Source organism: Amaranthus tricolor, chromosome 10, assembly GCF_026212465.1.
Source record: "Amaranthus tricolor cultivar Red isolate AtriRed21 chromosome 10, ASM2621246v1, whole genome shotgun sequence".
Lineage (NCBI taxonomy): Eukaryota > Viridiplantae > Streptophyta > Magnoliopsida > Caryophyllales > Amaranthaceae > Amaranthus > Amaranthus tricolor.
Genome location: NC_080056.1, coordinates 1788344 through 1811533, shown reverse-complemented (window position 1 = coordinate 1811533; position 23190 = coordinate 1788344). Strand labels below are relative to the sequence as shown.

At 34.2% G+C, this 23190-nt stretch overlaps 4 protein-coding genes across 4 annotated transcripts; 2 read left to right on the top strand and 2 right to left on the bottom strand.

The window, feature by feature from the left end:
* Window positions 1–2050: 2050 nt before the first annotated feature.
* Window positions 2051–4607, top strand: LOC130825729 (protein EARLY RESPONSIVE TO DEHYDRATION 15). Its single transcript, XM_057691111.1, has 3 exons — window positions 2051–2174; window positions 3831–4203; window positions 4313–4607. The coding sequence occupies exons 2-3, from the start codon at window positions 3870–3872 to the stop codon at window positions 4360–4362; spliced, it is 384 nt and encodes a 127-aa protein (XP_057547094.1). The 5' UTR covers window positions 2051–2174; window positions 3831–3869; the 3' UTR covers window positions 4363–4607.
* A 1802-nt stretch (window positions 4608–6409) lies between these two features.
* LOC130825728 (GTP-binding protein BRASSINAZOLE INSENSITIVE PALE GREEN 2, chloroplastic) lies at window positions 6410–10212 on the bottom strand. Its single transcript, XM_057691110.1, has 4 exons — window positions 10019–10212; window positions 8609–9916; window positions 7862–8025; window positions 6410–7112 (listed from the first exon to the last, which is right to left on the bottom strand). The coding sequence occupies exons 1-4, from the start codon at window positions 10107–10109 to the stop codon at window positions 6771–6773; spliced, it is 1905 nt and encodes a 634-aa protein (XP_057547093.1). The 5' UTR covers window positions 10110–10212; the 3' UTR covers window positions 6410–6770.
* A 2234-nt stretch (window positions 10213–12446) lies between these two features.
* LOC130825911 (probable F-box protein At5g04010) lies at window positions 12447–13211 on the bottom strand. The gene has a single exon (XM_057691371.1). The coding sequence runs from the start codon at window positions 13209–13211 to the stop codon at window positions 12447–12449; it is 765 nt and encodes a 254-aa protein (XP_057547354.1).
* A 1049-nt stretch (window positions 13212–14260) lies between these two features.
* On the top strand, window positions 14261–23185 carry LOC130825972 (uncharacterized). Its single transcript, XM_057691436.1, has 14 exons — window positions 14261–14387; window positions 14511–14618; window positions 14707–14748; window positions 14848–14939; window positions 17740–17837; window positions 18059–18110; window positions 18531–18623; window positions 19224–19334; window positions 19677–19965; window positions 20136–20554; window positions 20798–20907; window positions 21347–21405; window positions 21544–21731; window positions 22699–23185. Exons 1-14 carry the CDS (start codon window positions 14342–14344, stop codon window positions 22885–22887), a joined length of 1896 nt encoding a protein of 631 aa, XP_057547419.1. The 5' UTR covers window positions 14261–14341; the 3' UTR covers window positions 22888–23185.
* Window positions 23186–23190: the final 5 nt, after the last annotated feature.

Genomic DNA, 23190 nt, shown 5'->3' with positions numbered 1-23190 from the left:
TCAAAATCGAAAATTTTTCTTTCTCATCTTCAAATTCTTTTCCAATTCAATTTCCTCACTGTCTTCTCCCTCTACTTTTTACTTAAAATCGAAGTTAAATTGGAAAAAAATTGAAGATGAGGAAAAAAAATTCGATTTTGACCAGTCAACCATTATATTTAACGGTCAATTAAAACAAAACGTCACTTGGTACTCTTTGGAAAATAAAATTTTTTGTTAGGTATTTTTTGGCAAAACTTTTTTACTTTTTGGAAAAAAAATATTATTAGGTATTTCTTGACAATTTTTCCTTTAATTTTTCTCATTTTTTTTAGAATTCAATTTATAAGGTTATAAGGTGGTGGTTGGATATGAATATGAAAAATTATTATTATTTAAATTTAGTCATATTGATTTTGTTCATGCTCTTAACTTTAGAACATATTGATGTGTCATAAATCAATCAACATCACTTTTAATATGTATTTACAGTCATTTTAATAAGTTTTAAAAATGGTTGTCTGTATTGTCAAGCCTTTGAATGAGTTTATTAGTATGAACTGAACTATGTACATATGAGCATGGCCTTGCCTTACCTCTTGCTCGTATGCTTAGACTCTCCCACATTTATCAACCCTGCTCAAGCATAGCCTTGATTCAAGATCCGGTCACATAAATAATCAAACATTTTTTTAATTTGTTTATTCGAATAACACTTCACTCGTTTTAGCATAAACAATCCTAGCACCGTGCTTAATACTTTAATTAGAGTTCAAGCATGCTCGCCAAAGCAACACTTTACTCGTCCGAGAATAGACATATATTTGTTTGTTTGTCATATTCGGGCTTTCGCAACTTGAAATTCGTTTTCAAATGCCGAATTAATCCAAATAATATGTTTGGTAAATTTAAATTTGAAAATGTGAAATTAGTTTAATTCCTTAGAATTCTAAAGACAATGTAAAATGGGTCAAGTAACAAAAATTAAAAATTCTAAGTTTATAGGTGTTAATTACAATAATACCAAATTCTAATTTTTTATTTTCAAGTGAATTTTACGTTGTAAAACACTAAAAAAATGAATATCCTAAAATAAAAATACACTAAAAATAATAAATAGGTTGAAAGTGACAAAAATATTTGACGTTTAAATATTAAATACTTTTATATATCACTTAACCAACCAACAAAACAGAAATTATGATGTAAATATAATTGCCATCTAATCAACTTCAAGAAAGATTAGTTGGCCTATACCGACCTTTAAACAATTACAAATATCCACCATTAGATCTCCTCAGCAATTAATCTCCACCGTCCATCACAAAATTCACATAAAATTAAAGACAAAAAGTCACCTTCAACCAGTTGGTATTTGGGATCCACTAGGTCAAAAAAATCATTAAAGTCTATCCATTTACATGCCACCCAAACACGACTTTACAAGCCTCCGGTTCGTTGCCCACATAAACCAGTTGTATTCATTGACCGAACCGCAAATCAAACAATGGGGTGCATTTTGCGGTTCTTAAATATCCGGTTTGTAATACTGGTTTTTGACCGTCTATATACTTTCTTTAGTCCTATAAAAATAGAACATTGAAATTTTCACTCAATTCAATGTAATATTTAAATCATTAATATTTTTACTTACGTATCTGTACAAATTTAAAAAATCTCGAAATAAATTTAACATATTTTCAATCAATACCAATTTCTTACAAATCAGAGAAAACTTGAGACAATACTAACAAATGAATAATGTAAACAATATAAGTATTGCATTTAATTTAATTAAAACTAGTGAAATTATTCAAATATATTATATAAATTTTAATTTAATCGAAAAATTAAAATGAATTCAATCTGATAGAGACTAGATTTGACCTAATTTATTTTGAATTTAAGTCAATATTTACTATTTATAACTGATTTATTTATTTTTCAATCATTAATTTTGAATTAATTCTTTAACAATTATGATTTGAACCGGAACATAGCAAGTGAACCGGAATAGGAGTATAATATAATAAACAAGTAATAACTGATCAGTTTCCGGTTCAGAAATATCCGGTTTATAACATCGGTTCCTTACTGCCTATATATTCAAATAACCTAAATTCGTTTTTCATCAGCTTCTCTCTGTTTGGTCTCAAAAGTTGAAGATATTTTTTCTAGTGGAATAATAATTGAAGGTATTTTTGTTCATCGTATATTTAAATTTGATTTCTAGTTTCAATTTTTATTTGTATATTATATAGTTTGAGCAGAGTTGAAGTTGTGTATGCTTTAATTTGATTTTTAGGGTTCTTATTAGCTGGAAGATGATGTAATTTTGATTAATTGTTGGTTTGCGTGTGTTTTTGGGCGTTGATTTAGTTTATTTTGCTAAAGTGTGGAAGATCCGTGTGCTTGTAAAACAAAAATGATGAATTTAAAGTGATTTTGTGTTTGTAACATGGGCTGATTGGATTTGATCAAGGTTTTAGGCCTGGTTGAAATGATGAGGGTTAAGATGATGATGAGTGTAGTTTATTATCCTCCGTGTTGGAAACTTTGTGAATTTTCAAATAGGACTTGAGTTTTTGTATCTTACTTGAGAATTGGACGAGGGTTGCGGTAGGTTGGCCGGTGACTATTAGGGTAAACATTGTCGTATGATATGAACCGAATTTGTAGACATGTGGACTTAAGAAATGGAGGAATTATGTGGCTTCTCGTGGGACTGTAGGAGTGTCATTACCGTGTTTAATTTCAGATCATCAAAGGAAAATGCGCTCTTTTTGAGTGATGACTTAACTTGGAGAAACAAAGCTGTGATGGCTTGACGCCCTTTTGGTTTTTTAAGTTGGGACTGATGAGTGATGATCCATCTTTGTAAGTTGATTCTTCTAATAATGGGATATGCTTATGCAAGTGATCTGAATCGATCAGTAAGCACCTGGAATTTTTGGTTGAGTTGGAGGTTTTCGAGATGGATAATTTTGAAAATAGTAAAATTAATTTTATTTGGATTAAACCAAACCAGATCAACAAACATGGATTTTATTTGGAGGGTCAAGTGCATGGGTACTATCATATTACAACAATATTCTTATATTAGGACCCTTAATTTGGATATTTGCTTAATTTTCCTTTCGCCTTCCTCCCAAAAGAACACAAAACCACACTTTTGTTGAAACGTTACAAGATACAAAGCAACACTTTCACTGAAATATTACGTACACTTCTATCCATGTGGCTTCATAGAGTCAAACTCATGTGGGGAATACCCTGCTTACAATATCCCGAGTTCCATAGGTTTCTAGAAACATGTGACTGAACTAGATGTCATGATCTCTTGTATTGCAAACTTGCTGAAAAATAGCAGCTAGGATGTTATATTGAGGCCTTTTTACTTGGATAGATATGTTATTGTTGCTCATTCTTGAGGCGTGAGAATGAATGGCAATGAGTGTGGGAGAAGAAAACAACACAGAATGATTTTTCATAACATCTAATGGAACATCCTTGCATGAATAGTTTACACAAGGGGCAGTTCTTCAATTTAGAGTATGCATCAGTTGAATTTGAGGGGATTGTATATTACGAGGTAATTAATCAGTGCAATAATCTGTTTTCCCAAGTATGAGACTGTTGTATGGGTACCTTCAGACATTTTTACGCATGCCTCTTGACTCAATTCATGGTTTTGGGACTTTAGAATTTAAGTAATCATCTAGCCCTGTTGACTATTAGGGTTGTTCATTGAAAATAACTACTTGTTGATGCATGATTATGGTAGTTCATAAATCATAGCCCCTGATCAATTCTATCAACTTTACTGATGATTTTTCTTCTTCATTGAGCAGGTATCATTGAAGTGGTTTTGAAGGTTAAGATTTGCAAGGATGGCTTTAGTGTCAGGTGTTAGATCAACGTTGAATCCCAATGCTCCATTGTACATCCCCGCTGCTTTGCGACAGGTGGAGGACTTCTCACCTGAATGGTACGACTTGATCACAACATCAATGTGGTTTCGGGACTATTGGCTCAGTCAGCACCAGGAAGCTGAAATGTTGTATGGAAACCATGCGGACAACTTTGAGGTGAATGATGTCATTGACTTGCTTCCCGATGAAATTGATCTTGGTGTTGACGAAGATTTGTTGATTATGGAGTCCCAGTTTGAGGAATTCATAAAATTCACTGGGAATCAAGAGATGAAACTTTTACCCAGAGAAGGTAAGTATCAAAATTGATTCATTTAGGCCATTAAGCACAAGGATGGCTGTTCTGTAGTTGGATCTTGTCTATATTCGGTAACTTACATGGTTATTTTATGCTTTTTGAGGTTTGAGCGATGCAAAGAATGGACTCAAGTCTCCGGGAAAGCGCTTTTAGGAGTAGAGGGGTCATAGATAGGAGCACCGTATGCTCTTAGCTAACATTAAGATTCTCCTATAAGCTGTAATTTCTGTACAGAGCCCATGTCGATGCTCATGTATGAGTTATTGTTAATGCCTTTTCTTTCCCCAGAAAATCAAGAGACTTTTCGATCTTGTGTAGAATGTAGAAAATGAGAAAAAGAATGTATTATAAGTTAAAGATAGTTAAATTACTTTCATACTGGTTTCCAACTTCCCTTATCTCTATGCTTCAAATATTAACTTAAATGATCATCAGCCAGAAATTGGTCTGCTAAGTGCCCGTATGTAGATGGCAGATGGTGTGGTATGACTGTGGCCTGTGGCATGAAATGGTCAATTGGTGGTCAGTCTGTAGAACTGTTTAAAGCGAGCCATTGTTTGGGGATCGGTGTTTGGATGGGGCGCACCTAGAGTTTTTTCTGTGCCACTGGGTTTTGTGCATAAAGACACTAGATAGAGTATGCCACTGGGTTTGTGCATAGAGAAACTAGAGAGTATGCTTTACGATGTATATACTACACGATGTAGCATACTCTCTTTTATAATGAGCAAGCTATGTTTTACAACGCAAATGTGACATAGAACATGTATGATTGATGTTAAATATTTTAAGTATAACTAAAATAGTTTCACGAAAAATGACTTCTTTGTTCACACAAAAAAGCTATTGTTCAGACAATTGCATAATACATCGGGCAAATTTTAATTGAAGTAGTAGAATATTTGGCATACTTTGTATAATATTATTGTTACATATCGTATATTTTATTATCTCAATGTCATTTTGTGCTTTTTACTATGGGGATCGGATGTACGTAACTTTACCTTAATAGTGATAAGACTTACAAAGTGATTATTTTCGATCAACCTTTGCTAACAAACATCATTCGCAACTTTACATAACTAATGCACATAATTTAATAAATCACTTTAATATATTTATTACAATCCAAAAATAAAGAACCATAAATCCTAACGAAATAAAGGGCATATATAATTTTAGGAAAAATTACCCTAAATAATCTAATCTTTACTCAATTTTCCTACAATAATCTCAACTATTGATTAACTATGAATAATTCGAATTTAAATGATCTTCACCAAGAACAAACTGGGGTAACCTGTTACAACAGGTAAAATTTGCCAAAAAAAAAAATTAAAATAGAAAAAAACTAACCACCCAAACCCCTCCCTAACTGCCACCCTTTCCCGTCGTCAACTGCCACCCCTCCCCCACTGCCACCACCTTCTTCCCTTCTCTTGTCAGCAGCCGACAGCCGCCTTTTCCACCATTGACACCGACCAACCTCACCTCCTTCCTTCACAACCAACAACCCCGTTGCCCACACGAGTACCCGATCACAATCACCACCATCATCAATCTCTTCAAACACACACTACCAGGCACCAGTCAACATGTGTCCTCGATTCTCGCACCATCGCCAATTGTAATTGAGATGTGTAATCCATTTATAATGGAGGTGAAGTTGGTGTGGTGGTGGTGATATGCAGCAATGCAGCATTATTTACCATCGCCAATTATAATTGAGATGTAATCCAATTATAATATAGATTCAGAGTCTTCAGACTACTGATATTATACATCAAAGCACTTCATTATCAGTCCTACTTCCACAAAATCTTTCTAAAATAGTGAGTGGTGGATGAAGAGTAAGAATTAACAAGACAATAGTTTTGTTTTTTATTTTTGATTTTTCATTTTTGATGAAGAGTAAGGATGAAGAGTGGGATGGCAGTAGGGGAAGGAGGGTTTTTGTTTTTTCTTTTTTTGTTTTTTTGTTTTTTTCCTTTTAATCCTAATATTTTTGTTATTTTATCTTGTTTTTTTGAAAGGTAACCTACAAAAACAAGTTATAATACGTGCAATAATATTCTTGGGTAAGTAATTCAATAGTTGGGATTATTTATAATTAATCAAAAGTTGGAATTATTGTAGGGAAATCAGTGAAAGATTGGATTATTTAGGGTAATTTTTTCATAATTTTATAAATAGTAGTAAATTCCATTTCAAATGTTCTTTTCTTTCCTTTACTTTGATTTTTCCTTCAATACAGTATGAGTGTATGATCACTTCCAAGTTTTAAATACAACACAAGCAATGGAACTTAAGCCAGAAATGCTGGTAAGCTATTGGATCAACCAAATGACAAAACATACAAGCCTCAGATTCAATACCACAACCAATATTTACACAATTACCGACTGCGAGCCTACAGCTAGTGCCAAACTTGTAGCACGAAGCCAACCTTCATCTCAAATTACAACAGACTCGATGCTTAGCAGCGACCTAAAAAGGGTTATCGGGATATGCTTTAACCGTTTAAGAATACCTGTCGAAAAAGAGAACCAGAGTCGCTCTGTTCAAGCCATCACAGAATCCATCTCATCTTCAAGCTGTTGCTTTTTTCGTGCTTCAATCTTACTCTGATTTCCAAGGGCATCAGATATAGCTTGGGGCAACCAAAACCCAGGTCGTTCAAGAAATGAAGCACGGTCAAGACATAAAGGTTCGCGTAAGACAACTTCAACAGTATCATATGTCCATAGCTTTAAGGTTGCCTCGCCTTTGAGACCTAACGATAGCCAGCCCAATCCAGCAACTGCAATGTCAAAACTATTTACATCCCAGCTTGTTCCGGTCACTTTGAATTCTCTCTCGGTCCAACTACCCATTTCTGAGAGTCGCTCCGTGCCTGTGGGAGGCTGAGAGAACATCAAGCCAAAGAAAGAAATGGATGTTAGTATCGAAATGCAAGAAAAATTGACTTTATGATGTTCGTGAAATTGGGATCTTATTTAAAACTTCACCGAACCAATTTTCGAAGGCTCGTGATAGAAGATATGGTAACCTATAAGATACCGATTCCAATTCAAATGTAGGTGAGGAGGATAGAAATTAGAAATTTCGCCCTCGGTGGCAAAAAATGAAAAAATTAATGTCTAATATACATATAAAAAAACGTAATCAACCAATCATCCTTGAGCAACCAGAAATGACCTTATCATTCAAATATTTTAGGAAGGTAGTAAGATCATTAATTCGCTTGTTTTAGTTTGCAATTCGTAAGTAGATTTGTCAATTAATTAACACTATCTCACTCGACCCCCATCGGACAATGGCCATCATGCATTCACTCCTTAGGGTAGGCTGAGGGAAGGAGAAGGGGCTAGGAGAGAATCGAACCTAGAATCTTTCCTGAAGAGCGGTAATTATGGCTAGTTTTTAGTTGATAGTCCACACATTAGCTATTTTCATTATTTTTATCGGATATTGAGTTCAAAAGAATAACCGCACAAAACGCTCCTTCATAGATAACGACCGAAAATATAGAAAAAACATGATAAACAAATACTCTATTAAATACTCGTTCATCCCTTTGCTTTTGCCTGAGGCATATTAAGATCATGTAGAAAAATTAAACGGGACAAAGGGAGTCAACCGAAATGCTAACCTGTAACCTGACACCAACATGCTTCGTCCAAGTTTCTTCTGCATTTTCAATCTTCCCTAAATGAAGAGAAACATTCGATGATACCCATACTGTCACATAAATCGTTTGAATGGATGCCTGAACAAGATCCAGTCTCACTAAGCCACCAACATGTATTGTCTGCCCTGCCTGTAAAATGTCAAGCAAGTTCTTCATTTATACACATATCTCCATAACCCTTATACCTATGTTACTTGGAATCGGGTACTGATGTCGGATACTTGTACGTGTCCAAGTGTCGGATACGTTTAAATATTCAATTTTACGCTTAAAAAGAAGTGTCTAAGTGCCATACCAATGTCCAAGCATCAAGGATCGGACACGGGTACATGAAACTAAATGAAGAGTCCGAGTAACATGGCATTATACAAAGAGCGTTGGAATGAGAAAAGCAGGCAGCCAGATACTAAGACCCAATGACTATGAACATTGGCATAGAATGAGTAAATATATGCTATACAAATTTGTTTCATAATACAGCCATATAGCTGCATGTCCAGAACTAAATATCATGGACATTAAACCAGTGTAACATAATTCGCTAACTAATTCGCTTTTTAAATTCGCGATTCGCTCAAATTTGGCCAAGAATAACCCAAAACCGACCATAATTCACTTTTTGGATTCGCGATTCATGAGTATATTAGCAAATTATGGGACACTGCATTAAACAAAAGTAAACTTTGGAAACATATAGGCGAACAGAACTTGCCTTGATTCTATAACTCCGAGGTCTCAATTCTTTCCGTATCTCTATCATTTTCTGCTCTTCCCTTGTTAATCTCAAGGACATCAAGTTTGCATGCAGAAGCCCCGGAGTATCATACATCTTGGCCTTACCGGACAAAACCCCTGCAACTCTTAGTATTCCGAGCGTTGTCCCAGGAACCGCTGCTTCAGTAAGCTTTGCAACTTTAGCACCTTCTTTTTTGGCAAATGTGTTAATTAGGGTAGACTTACCAGCGTTTTGGGCCCCAATAACCCAAACATGCCCTCGAGGACCAGCCAACTCCTTGATGAAGGAAAGCAAATTCCTCACGCCTAAATCCTTTCGAGAACTAACCAAATAAACAGCACTAAGCTTCGGAGCTCCTAAAGCCCGAGCACGATGACGAACCCATCTATCTAACCTAGTTGGTGAAATTTGAGATGGTAAAAGATCAACCTTTGTGGCAACCAAGACTAGCTTTGGCAACTTTTTGCTAAGCTTAGCATCAAGTTTTCCATCCAAAGCTTTGAACAAAGATCGAGCAGCACGCTTAGGAAATGAGCCATCAAAATCAACACAATCAACAACCATGACAACAACCGTTGAACCAGCTGCCGTGGGTTTCATCAAACGAGTACTAATCAATCTATCGAAATCAAAATCAGGTATCAAATTCTCAGCTAATTGATTCTTTACTTGCCCAAAATTCCTCAAAGAATGACACCTAGCACAAACTGTAACCTCTTCCCTCTCTTTCTCAGCTAACCTAGCCAATCTCTTCCTCTCTGATTTCGACAATTTCTTCTTCTTCTTCGCCTCCAATACCTCTTCGGTTACATTACCATACCCAACACCAACAGGATGAAATCCATCCAATTCTGTCAAATCATCCTCATCCCATTCTTCACTATCCCAATCAACCCCATCCCCCACATCCAAATCCCCTTCTTCATCACTAATTCCTAAACTACCCTCAATTGCATCCTCAAAACCCTCCTCATTTTCTTCTTCCCCATCAAAAAAACCCTCAATTTCTTCTCCATCAACCTCAAAATCATCCTCACCTTCCTCAACCCTCCTTTTCTTGAAATACCCAGGAAGATTTGGGTCTTTATCTTGCATATAAACCCCACAACCCGGGCAAACAATCCCATTATTCTCATCCTCATCTCTCCCTTCACTTAATACTACTTTCATACTACTCTTTTTCAAACTATCACTAATAGCAGCAACGTTTTTAACTTTTGTATTACCCTTTACAGATAAACACACATATGAGCATTCTTTCTTGTTTTTTCTGTTCAATCCTGAGAAGCATGAAAAATCAATGGGGAATTGGGAATTTTCAATGTAAATGGAACAGAAAAACAGCTAGTGGAAAACATAAAGTTAAAGAAAGATAAGCATACCTTTCAGATATGGAAATCGGTCACCTGTGTCATATCTGAAAATGCAGAACTTTGTTGAAGGAAGGAGCGAAGCTGATAATAACACTGCCATTACTGAAAGCTTCTCCCCTGTGATGTTGGGGAAATTTTATTGAACTTTTTGAGGTTTATCGGGTTTAGTGAATAGTGATAGTCTGATAGTAGACAGCTATGATAGTTGATACTCAAACTTGAGTTTTTCTTTTTTTTTTTTTTTTCCAAAAATAATGTTTGTACATAGTACGAATTGTTTCGATTAAATTATGTATCACTTTACTCGGTTAATATATTTTGTTAAATAATGTATCATCATACAACTAGTTAATGGTAAAAATGAATTACATAAGAGATAAGACCATCAACATTGTGAGTACTTTTTTACATATTATTTTTAGAAGTAATGTTTAATTTTCAAATTTTTCAGAAGTATTTTATTTGTCATATCTCATAACATTTCACCATAACTCTACGGTTAACAATAAGAGAGACATTCAAAAAATCAAATCCATGTGAATATGCAAAGGTGACCAAAAATCAATCAATCAAAATAAATAAATATATATATATATATATATATATATATATATATATATATATATATATATATATATGTGTGTATTTACATACATAAAATGTATAAAATTCATCAATGATAGTGGAAAATTTGAAACATATAAGTAATTTCAACAAAAAAAAATTAAGCTTTGGGTAAATTTAATTTAAAAAATAAGTGTTTTCATGTCCGAATTAAGGTCATGTATTTGTTCGCAGTTACTAACAGCGAAAAAAATTGGTTAAAAAAAGTTAAAATTGTTTGTTCGCAGTTATTAACTGCGAACAAAAGGAGACAATGTCATAACGTTAGATGGGACAAAAAAATGAAAGTCATGTTTTGTTCGGAGTTACTAACCGCAAACAACATGTTTTCCAATTTTTTGTCTCATCTAACATTATGACATTGTTACTCTTTTGTTCGCAGCTAATAATTGCGAACAAACAATTTTGATCAATTTTTTTGTTCACTGTTAGTAACTGCGAACATACCTGGCCTTAGACTCGGACATGAAGACGCTTATTTTTAGAATTAAGTTTAACCGAAATTCATTTTTTTTATTTCTTTTGTTAAAATTAATTAATTGTTTTGAATTTTCATGATAGTGCAACAAATGCCTAGACTAAAACACCTAAACCTAACTCTCATGTGATCTATACAAAGAGCCAAGAGTCGCTCATCTAACTCCATAACATGGACTAAGGGCGAAGCAATATGGAGGCAGGCAGGGGGCTCGACCCTTACGATCTGCTTTTGTAACCTATTCTTAACTTATTTTTTTAGTTGAACACCTGCGAAAATTACAATTATATATTGCTAATATTGAGCTCAAGGCAATATCCGTATGCACACTTGGGAGCTAAGATCATGCAATTATGAGTTATGAGGCTATTGACCATATTGAAATCCTCTTGCATATGAGACCTACCAATTAAATAATGAAATTAAATAATAAAATAATAATTTCACAACAATTAATAATAACATAATAACTTACAACAAGAGCAAAAACAATTCACAACAAAAAATATCTATTAAATAATAGAAAAACAAAAAAAATTTATATAGTAAAATGCACATAGAGTATTTTCTAGAGCATATTTTTTTAATATAATTTCACAACAATTAGTAATAACATAATAACTGACAACAAGAGTAAAAACAATTCACAACAAAAAATATTTATATAATAGTATTAGTAATTTCGGGTGTATTAAGCCCAAAAACATAATTAGCTACATACAAATTTAATGGTATTTTTCCTAACCCATATGATAGTATTAGTAATTCACCAAACTAAAATGCTAATCAACATAGTAGAATATATATAATAGTAACACAGAATTATATGTTAACAATCTCTCAACTATTACCGTAACTTATAATTTTGTATTTATTCATTCGATGACAAGATCATAACACGAGAATAGTACTGTGGCTTGTGACTATTCAATGTTTTGTTATGAAAAAAGCAAATGTAAAACATACATACCATAGTCCATAGAAAATAATCATAACCCATAACCATAACTCCATAAGACATACTTCTATACATAGAAGTATACAAAATACAAGAACTACATTTACAATTAATCACCACGTCCATCACACACACATTCAAAGGTAAACTAGCTAGCCCGTAATTACTTCCCTTGTCCTACCAGACAATTTACATATATTCCGATTTATAAGTATCGTTATCAATAGCAAAACTGATGAAAACCGAAAAACATATATATCCTACATTGCCAATTATGACCAAATTTAAAGGAAAACAAGTGTTGTGAATTTACGAAAATGTCATTATTTGTAGCAAATTTAAACGATAGATCAACGGACTGAAGTGGAATATGTTGATCAACCATGAAGGAAGTGCTCCAAATAAATGAGAGCATCATCAACACTAACATGTCTCCAATTAAACACACTCATTATCCCTACACTTATTTTCTCAATCTTGTTCATCCTCTTATTATCTTGCTCCTTCAACCCTACCCTAATATCCGCCACATGACCACCCGATACGGCTGACGTGCTCACACAACACCCCGGCAACGGCAACTCCTTCGAAAATACTCCGTCAACAACCGAAGCCAACTTCCCGGCCCCGCTATCCTCCGCCACTGTAAAAACCGCCTTCCACTCCCTCTCCGCCACCACCCATGTCACCTTCGCCTCCTTCAATTCCTCTAATCCCCACTCCCTCTCCTCATCGACTCGAACGTCGAACCGAAACAACCCATGTGGGTCCCACCGCATGTCGCTACACGGCATTATCACGTTCACCTCCCCAGTCGGGAGGCGAACGGATAAAGCAAATACCAAACCGTGTAGTGAAATACAAGGTTTTCGAGGCTTTCGTTTACGATGAAGTGCCTCGGCGTGAGCGAGGGCGTAGAGACGGTGGCGAGGGACCACCGCGGCCGTAAGAGAGGAAAGAGAAGGAAATGCGGTGGTGCAAAATGGGTCCCACAAGTGGTTAGCAGAGAAACATCGTGACCAAGATTTGGACACACAAGAAGCTATTGCTAAGGTTTGTGGGTCCATGTGGTGGGAAACAAGGTCTAGAATCTCCCATGGAGGTGGGAGATCATTTTGTATGGAATCATCATTGGAAGACATCTTAGTATATACTAGTATTTGTTGGTAATTATTTTCGGTATGTGATTATTAATTATTATTTGGTGTTACAGATACATATTTCATATTATGTACATAATATATGGTACGTATAGAATTATATGATTTGGTATTTATTAAGGTTTTGCCGCTTGTAGTTATATAAAGTTTTGTAGTACTCTCAGACCATAAAACAGAGCGGTGGTCGGTTGTGCAGGAATTATAAATATGTGTCAAAGTGTGAATGTTTTCGCATGGATTTGAATTGCCACGTTTCAGTAATTAAATATATATACACAATCCGTCTTATATGAGACCATCTCACGGTGAGAAGACTTCAAAACAAGAAGCTCATTAGTTAAAAGTTTAAATCATTAGGCTATTAAACTCAAGTATAAGGCATGTCTCACGGTAAGACCGTCTTGTAAAATAATTTGTGATATATAATAGACCCTAGGAAAAAAATTATATCTTTTTTATAAAGGGTCAATTTCAATTTTTTAATGGGTATTTAGCAAAAATATATAGTTACAAGTTTACAAGTGATATTTTACGTCCTACATGACAATATTGATAAATTAAGATACTAGCTCACTTTAAGCTCCGGATCTCAAATAAATATCTACCTTACTTAGAGTTAGAAACGACCCTAGATATAATAATCATTTTGTTTTAGTAAAGCACAAGTATATTTTTTTAGATAAGATTATGAGTTTGAATTTCCCTCTCAGTCTATCTTCCTTGAAAATAGCATGGATATCATCCCAAATTAGATAATTTATGTGTGATAATAACGTTAGTTTTTTGGATGTTGATCGATTCAGTTGGCTTATTTACTCAATTGATAACATATAAGTTGAGTAAGAGATGTCATGTTTGGTAAAAATTTATATTAACATGTTTTAATCTTGTTCGTTGTTACTAATAGACAATAAAAATTAAGCTTAATTTTGGGCTCAAACACAAATACACTTATTTCGAAAAAAAAATTGAACGAAATTTATTGAGATTTTTTTAAAAAAACTTATTAAATTCAATTTTTTGACATTAGTTCAAAGGCCCAACTATATCTCCAAGACAAGCTTTGGCGCTAAAATGTATCAGAATTCAGAACGAAGAGTTTCACTACTCTAATGGCGCGGAAGAAACCCTCGACCAATTCTTCTCCTCTTTCAATCGGTAAATTAATTTTTAATATTCCTAAACCCTAGATTTCATTTCATAAATCATCAAACTTCAAAGTTTATGCAAGTATTATATTACATCAATCTTTATTTTTTTTTGTTTAATTCAATTCATCAGGAAATTGTGCGATTTTAATTGAAGGAGCAGCGAAGAACTTCAAATGCCAATCGAATCAAAATTCCCTGCTGATTTCCGCTTCTAAAGGAGTCAAAATCAAAATTTCAGGTGCAAAAATGATTTTTTACTTTTAAAAATTGTTGTCTTCCACTAGTTTGATTGTTTATTTATGTTTGTTGATATATGATAATGACAGTTATGGAAGATGTCAGCAAAAATGAAGAAATTGCGGGAAATGGTAATTACGTTTTTAGGGTTTTTAAATTTGATGGATTCTTATGGGATCGATTTCATAAATGTCTAATTATGTTTTCACTTATTTTGGTGGGTTGTTAAGGTAAGAAAGAGGAAACTTGCTCTACTGTGGATTGTGGATTATTGGTCATTCACCCTAAAGACGCTGATAGTCGTACCAAGTCTTTGCTTCAGGTAAGAATTTTCCTTGAGTTATGGCATGTTTGATTTGATGGAGAACGTTTTCGGTAAAAATATATGGACCATTAGAAAAACTCTTTTGGGAGTAGAGGAAATTTGTTATGTTTTATTCAACGGAATAGTGAAGAAGGGCAAACAAATTTTCTGGCAAATATTTTCTTCTAAAATAAAAAAACAACTAGTCTCTCGAGAGACCGTCTCCTTGAGAGACGCATCTCAAGTCCTAGCCATTAAGGATTAATGCCTACTATTCTTAATGCTTACTTACATTATCCTTAGCGCTTACTCTTAGAATTATTGGTGACTTATGTTCACCAATTAATCAAAACAAGATTAAGAATATTAATCATATTAGTTAGTGTAAGCTAGAAGAGGACAAAGTACCACATTGTGATTGGTTTGTTGGGAATCATGTAAGTACATTAGTACAATGTACTGATGGTAGGGGAAACATGGATGTGTGAAGGCTTGGTAGTGTTTGGGGTGCAAGTATTCTAACCAAGGACAAGGTGTAAGAGTAATGGGACTAAAGGGGACCATGTGGGTACATGGAAGAAGCAAAAACAGAAGACAGCAGCTGCTGATTTTGTGTGTGATATGCTGCTGCCTACATCTTTCAATTTCTGCCCGTTTTGTTGCTGTCCCATAATATTACTTCAAGCCCTTATTTTTCCCTATTAATACACTTGTTCAAGTCCTTAATTAGATGCCCTAATAGTCTCATTGTATAGAGCTATTCTACCTTGCTTAGTTTCTCCCTAATTAGCTCCTCTCTTCTTACACTATTCCTCCACTTGTAATTCCTATCAAGTTGGTTTATCTCCTTTAAATACATAATATAATCCTAGGATAGATGGTGGATGTAGCCCATTGATTGGTGAATCACCTTAAATACTTGTCTTGATTATTTACTTTATTATTGTCATTCATTATTAACTTGCTCATTTGATTCCTACACTAAGACACAACACAAACATCAACTTAACTTCATACTTTTGATCCTTGAGTGAGGTTCTTACCTTCCTTTTCACTTACTTACTGTATCCTTAATGCCTACTTTTAATACCTTAAATGTCTACTTACATAATTCTTAATGCCTACTTACAATATTTTAAAAAATATATAATAAGCCGGTCCAATTAAAGATGGTCTCTCACAAGAATTTGTGATAAAAATAATATGATTTTTTTTTGATATTGACTAAACACAATCTTTAAATCTTAGGAGTATTTGATTGTAAAAAAATGTTATGGTTTTTAGCTATTCAAAATAATAGAAGTATATGGTATTTTTTTTATTTTTTTTTAATTTTTTTTACCTTATTACTGTCTGACCGTACTTATTTACTTGCACTATAACTTATTTTGCTGAACTAAACTTGCTGATCTAAACCAAACATAGTTTATTTTTAGCAATTCTCTTGCTAATCTTTAGTTTCCAATATTTAATTAACTGAACTTAATTTTACTTGTCTGAATTTGATTTTAATGAATATCCTGTTTTAAGGTTAATAGTAAATGACTGTAGTTATTTAAACTTGGAACTTAACAATGTTACTATTTTTCGAACTGAAAAGTGCTTACAACATGGGACTTGTCTATCAATGGAAGATAGTTAATGCATAAACAAGTTGAGATTTTTCGTTCAATTTTAGTATTCATTTGAGTTTGAAAGGTGAATCTATGAGTGAAAGTAATTTTCTATTTGGTATAGTTGTGTATTAGGAAACAAGGCATGGTTATTAAGGCAATTTATATGGTAGTGTTATTAACCTTTAGTATGATGGTGCATTTTATTGTTGAAGGTGTTGATTTGTTAAAGACCTTAGCTACGCGGTTGTCATCTAGGCAAGCAGTAAACCAAATAGATGAATCTTGGTGAAGCACTAGTATAAACTAGTAGTCTAAACTCTAAACTATGATGCAAAAAGGCGGCTTAGGTTGCGATTGTGGTAAGGTCAAGTTGATGTGTTTATGGCGATGATGCTTTAGGCTTGTACACCCAAATATCTCCTGAGATCGTGAGATTTTGAACTAACTTAAAAAATGATATTTTACACTTGCACAATGCAAGAAGCTTTGGTTTGATTGATTTAAAATCTTTAGAACTCAACTAAAGCAATACGATGCACCCTTGTTTCTAGGTACTTGAACTTGGTTACTTATTCCTGCCTTCAATACAATCCAGGTGTCTGATTTGGGTATTTTTTTTAAAAAAATTTCATGTTTTTGGTTAAAAAATGAAGTGTCAAAGAGCCATATCATATCAGTATTAAAAGTTTTGAGCATGCGAATTAAAGAGTTCGAGTAACATAGTCTTGCCATTAGTATCATAGTTTTAAAATGTGGTAACGGTCGTGATCGCTTTGATGGACATGATGATGTGATAATGATGCTGTTATCGTAATGCCAAATATCGGCGAAAGCATGAGATATCCCTTGAAAAGGCCTAAAACGTTTTCTTTCACCTTTACTATGCGAGAAATATTGATTTGTTTTCTTGAAAACCTTTACACGCAACCGATGCAACATGGTGCAACCTTGTGTGCACTATGATTAGTATTACATATTTACATGTGAAAGTTAGCGACATTCCTCTTTTGTAGTCTTTGATATATGCTCCTTGTTTCATTGCTATGTTTATATTTTCCTTTTCTGATAATATATTCCTTATTTTAACCTTCATCTTCTTTCCCCTTAAAAATTGCAATGCCTATCGTGACAACTGACTTGTTAGCTTATCAAGTTGGTATTAATGGTAAATACACCAGTGTAATTCATTGCTCTATTTACAGGAAATCTTAAGCTTATACACGAAAGAACTGCCTGGCATGAATTATGCTGCTAACACTGGAAAACAATCATCATTTCTTGAAAGATGTGTTTCAAATGGGTATTAGTTCTTATTATCTGTTATTACTTTGGTTTTTTCCATCTGTTGACACTACCTAATATTTTTGTTTTCATGCTACCTAAAAAGTTCAAGCCTTTTTGTTTCAATGACGATTAGGGGTCAGAACTTACTATTACATGTTAATTTGTGTGTTAAGGAAATTGTTATTCAAAGCTTGATTTGCCTCTTGATGGTCGTTTTTAATTTACCTTTTCTTTCAGGAAGTTTTGCACTCTTGTTCTGAGCCGGAAGTGTTCTGAAGATTTAGACAAGGTAAATTTGCTCCTATAGATTGGCCAGTACTGAATGTTAAAATTTATGAATTGGAAATCGTTTTCTTCTTCAAAGCTGTGGGGATAGTGCCCTTCTCATTTTTCCATCTAAGTTTGCAAGCTGAATTTAATGTTATCCTTTTTGAAGATGGTGTTCAATTCATGAAGTTAGTTGAAGCTCTCTGATAATTTAATCATGCTTTTAAATTGATCAAAATCTTTCAGTATTTTATATTCTACAATTTTCTAATCGTGAAATCAAATTCTTTTTGAATCTTGCTGTGTTTTCAGATAATGCGAGGAATTTATTGCTCTTTCATAGTTCAAACTTCTCTTTTAAAGGCTAAGACTTATACAATGACATTAAAAGTGTAGCTTGATAAATTTATTTTCTTTTCTTTTCCCTCCATTCCTTTTGCAGGTTATTGCAGCTATTACATACCAAATTGTTCCAGCAGATACAAGATTTGCTGAAATTCCACTAGCTGCCGTTAATTCATCATACCATTGCAAGGTTGTCTCTTCTATACTTGATATCTTATGATGTAGGGTATATCGCGAGTTTTGGAGCTGATCATCATTCCATTACCTTAAGGCTTAATGCCATTAATGCTTCCCACTATGCGGAGTTTGGAGGGTTGGGTGTTTACAAACTGTTAGTAATACCAAAGAGGTTTCCGATTGAGCTTCATCGCAATGTGCAACTTGACATAAATAAGCACATAGTTTAATGAGTCATTCTAAATTTCTAATATAGTCCACTATAATCAAAAATCAATGAAGTGTAAATCTTTGGTCCCATTGAGAATGATTGAATACACTACCATTTTTAAAGCTCATAATTAAAATAACTGCGATGTCTGATTTCTCTGAGATTGCTTTCTGGTGTTACAGCTTTGATTATTTACATTGAATTTACTTTGCTTATATGTTTTCTGAAAGCACGAAAATGTTGGTTATAGAAAAGATACTTGATTATTTATCTCATTTTCAGCCTTTTCTTACCTGATTTAACTATTAAATCTTGCTGTTTCTTCTAGTTCTATTTAAATTGTCATTAGCAATTTGGTCCATTCTTGCCACCACCCTGCTTATAATTGGAGGATCTATGTAGGGAGTAGGTCAATTCTTGTATGCAGAATTAAGAAAGAGATTTCAGGAGGTTGGAATTTCTACAGTATTGTGCTGGGGTGATAAAGAATCAGAAGGATTTTGGCATAAACAGGTATATGTGAATACTTTTTATTTACTTGGAAGTCTTTCATATCGTGTAAGCTTCATGATACTCACTATTTCTTGTTTTGCTTCTATGGCCTTCGTCCTTTACTCAAGGAATCTTCTTTGGATTCTAGATATTAATTGTCAAATGGTGTGGTTGTCAAAATATGACAAGGACATCTGTATTTATTACGTTTTGGCTTGTGAAGGCCGAACTAAGAGACAGATGATCAGGAGATTATTATTAAGCATTCCTATTAGTTTTCATGAATTAAATTGCCATTAGTGTTACTTTTTAGGTCGAATTTTATATTTGTGCTCATTTTGAACAATGTGAATATGACTGCAGGGATTTGTATCTATAGCTGAGGTGGATTCTAAAGGTAAAGCTCAGAAGCTTCCTATTCGAGCAGATATACGTCGAGCACTCTGCTTTCCTGGTGGTTCAACACTCATGGTATCTCATTTAAAAAAGAATGTCCATTATAATGATTCTTATCCGATAAAGTTGTGCCTGGAGTCGGCAATGTCAACCTCATCAAATGACCAATTTTTTAGCCTAGCTGGAACTGTGGATACTTTTTCTGTGGTGTCAGCTTCTAAGAGTGGCCAAGACAACCTTCAACAGGAATTTAATGGTGGGTTTAGCAAGATACTATCACAAATTATACTGCTCAACTATTTCTCCCAACTTTTTCTTTTTGTGAAGGAACTTTTTGGACATGCTTAATTGGGTGTTTGGTTATTCTCACTTAGGTTTTTCTTTTTGATTACATTTGTCCTCAAGTTTTCTTCATTGGTTCTTCAGAGGGAACTTCAGCACGGAGTGACAAGCAGGTGGCTACTTGTGAGAAAATCGGTCCTGATGCAATAAGGGAATCAGTATCAACTGAAGTAGTTACCAATCACATATTGTCCACCTACGAGCGGAATAGAAAGAAGAGGGTCTGGGAAAGTTCGTCATCATCATTAAACTTCAAAAGAGTAAAGGCTGCTCATATTTCTGATCAGTCATGTTCAGGTTCTCTTATGGTTTTAGATACAGAAGACCAAAATGATTCTCTTCCTGATGATGTTCCCTTGGGATCAGAAGAAAATATTTATATTCAGAAGAGCAAGACTGTAGATACCTCAAGGACAGGTGATGAATCTGATGCTCGGGGAAGATGCTTCAATATCATGTTGATGGATATTGCTGATGGACCTAAAAAGGCGTATCTTACAAAGGTGTGTGCATAGAATTCTGTGTAATGGACACTTTTCAATGTGGAGTATACCGATTCACAGATTCCCAGATTTTAATCCACTATCATGTTTCTCTAATTTGATTTTCAGCACGGGATTGGTCAACTGTCATTCCTCTAAATTTTTATTAAACGTCAGATTGGTTTATGTTGAATTATTAAATTTCTTTTTTCTGTTATACTTGTCTCCTATATTGTAAAGTTCTGTTGTACATTGTGGGTACAGATAGTTGAAGATCTTGGTGGAACTCTTACTGCTGATGGAAGCTTATGCACACATGTCCTTGCAGGAAGAGTCAGAAGAACTTTGAATTTTTGCACCGCTTTATGTTCAGGGTTAGCATGAATCACTATTGCTTGCGGTCCTCCTGTTATCTCTCTGTATTTGTTTATACTTATTGAGATGTCCCAACTGTTTCTGAACATAAATTTGCATCTTCTATAATTTAATTGACTTGAAGGTTTTTTATTATCCATCTATATAATCTATTATGCTAGATTCTTTTTGTTATATGAGTTTATTGCCACATGATTTAAGCATTTATGAGATGATTGGATTAGTTGTGTATTTTCATTGTTTTCACAGTGTATTGTTGACTTAGGTATCAACATTGAGGAATAAACTGTTATCAAGGCTGAAAGATTATAAACTCAACAGATCATATATGGCTACAAAATGCCATTCTACATTTTTTTTTGCCATTTCTTTTTGTCAGTTTTGTTTTCACTAAAAGGACGTACATCTGCATGTTTGACTTTATTAAATTTGTGCCAGGGCTTGGGTACTCACTCCACATTGGCTAAAAGAATGTTTGAGGAAAGGAAGATTTATTGGTGAGTCTTTGAGATTCTGTCTTCCTTTGGCATACATGTTAAGGTTTCGTGACATGAAAGGTTTCTTCAACATGCATAGTCATTTATATAAAAAATACGCTTCTAGAACACTTCTCATGACATTTTAAAATTTTGCAGATGAGCTTCCTTTCCTTCTAAAAGATGACGACTATCTAACAAAGTTCAGGGTTGATTTAAAAGATGCTGTTCATAGAGCCAAAAGAAATCCTCGAGCTTTGCTTAAAGGATATAATATCTGTCTTGCTCCACTTATTCAGCCCCATATCGAGATGCTATCAACCATCATAAGATCTGCTGGCGGTGATGTAAGTATCTTTTGTACTCGTGGCATGATCCTTGACTGTGTTCTCAGACTCATAGTGCTGATACATTCTGATTGAGTTGCTTCCTTTTTCATTGATTACTACAATTTGGAAAACATATCATGATGCTATGCTTAAGTTGAATTCAGTTGAGAATCAATATTAAATTTTTTAATGACATTATCATAGAACTTAGGCATAGATTTCTAGTATCCATTTTGTCAGCAGCAAGTAGATGCATCAACATTGTGTGTGTGTGCTGTGGGAAAGCATAAATAACAAGACTTGGTTCTATTTTGGAGCCACTATGCTTTATATTAGTAGAGTAGGAACGAGTCAACGCAATGGCTTAGTAAACACATGAGCCATAATCCCCGTATCTGGGAATTAGGATGATAATTCTAGAGAAATTTCATCTTGTCAGAGTTTCCTAAATTGAATTTTGGTTATTTCACCCGAAAATCTATAATCTTGGGGAGGCTTGTGCTTTTTAGTTTACTTATGATCAAGTGAATCAGAATGCTGTCAAACATTCTCTTTTTTATAATAGTACTTCAGAAATACACCTGGTACACAGCACAATAGTAAGCACCAAAGAACCGTCCATCCGTTGAATTTAAAAACATGGGTAGAGTTGAAAAAGTTACCATGCACTTTTTCCTAAATTGCGTTGCTTCTATTTTCTGAAAGCTATATGGACTTCAAATGGGAGAACGAAAGGTAATCGACGTGATGTAGAGGCGTTCAAAACAGCCTCAATGATCCGAGATTAACCTGACCTTGTAACCGAAATTGATTTGACACGACATAAAAAATGGATTAATAATTATGGAAAAACCAACATGGATACAAGATCCAATTTCGAACCAATCTGAAACATCTAACCCGAAATTGATTCGATGACCCGAATGAACACTTATAGATGTAACTGATGTTTAACTACGAAAATTCTTGTTGTCTCGGAATTCAGGTGAATGTTGGTTTTGGGAAAATCGGTGAAAAATCGAGAACGATATTTATAGCATGTGAAGAAGACATGGATGAAGCATTGCTTGCTGTGAAGAGTGGGATCCGAACTTTCAGTAGCGAATGGTTTATGAACTGTATTATGAAACAAGAACTTGATCTTGATGCTCCTCAGTTTGCGGAATCTCTTTGAATTACTGGGTTCTCCCCTCTTTACTGTTTCGGAAGTGTTTGTAGTGCTTACTGCTCAGTGTGTAGATGTAAATGTAATCCATAATCCATAGCATTTTGAGGAGTTTTTGTAAGCTAATATACTGGACTGGAGCCTGTATATTTTGCCGACATTGCTGGAGTATTGAATTGGATACTTAGATTAGGAATCACCATGAGTTTTGCGCTTCATCATGATGGTCTATGTTAACCTAATGTGGTCTTAACTTTTATTTAAATTTGTAATTCAACTAATAAATAAAAGACTTCTTTTAACTAACGGGTT

Coding starts and splice junctions, on each gene's coding strand:
- LOC130825972 (XM_057691436.1), top strand. CDS start 14,342: ATGGCGCGGAAGAAACCCTCGACCAATTCTTCTCCTCTTTCAATCG. Junction 14,749..14,847: donor TGAAGAAATTGCGGGAAATG/GTAATTACGTTT, acceptor TGGGTTGTTAAG/GTAAGAAAGAGGAAACTTGC. Junction 17,838..18,058: donor GAAAGATGTGTTTCAAATGG/GTATTAGTTCTT, acceptor CTTTTCTTTCAG/GAAGTTTTGCACTCTTGTTC.
- LOC130825729 (XM_057691111.1), top strand. CDS start 3,870: ATGGCTTTAGTGTCAGGTGTTAGATCAACGTTGAATCCCAATGCTCCA. Junction 4,204..4,312: donor GAAACTTTTACCCAGAGAAG/GTAAGTATCAAA, acceptor ATGCTTTTTGAG/GTTTGAGCGATGCAAAGAAT.
- LOC130825728 (XM_057691110.1), bottom strand. CDS start 10,109: ATGGCAGTGTTATTATCAGCTTCGCTCCTTCCTTCAACAAAGTTCTGC. Junction 8,026..8,608: donor GAGTTATAGAATCAAGGCAA/GTTCTGTTCGCC, acceptor TTTTACAGGCAG/GGCAGACAATACATGTTGGT. Junction 7,113..7,861: donor ATGTTGGTGTCAGGTTACAG/GTTAGCATTTCG, acceptor ATGTTCTCTCAG/CCTCCCACAGGCACGGAGCG.
- LOC130825911 (XM_057691371.1), bottom strand. CDS start 13,211: ATGTCTTCCAATGATGATTCCATACAAAATGATCTCCCACCTCCATGG.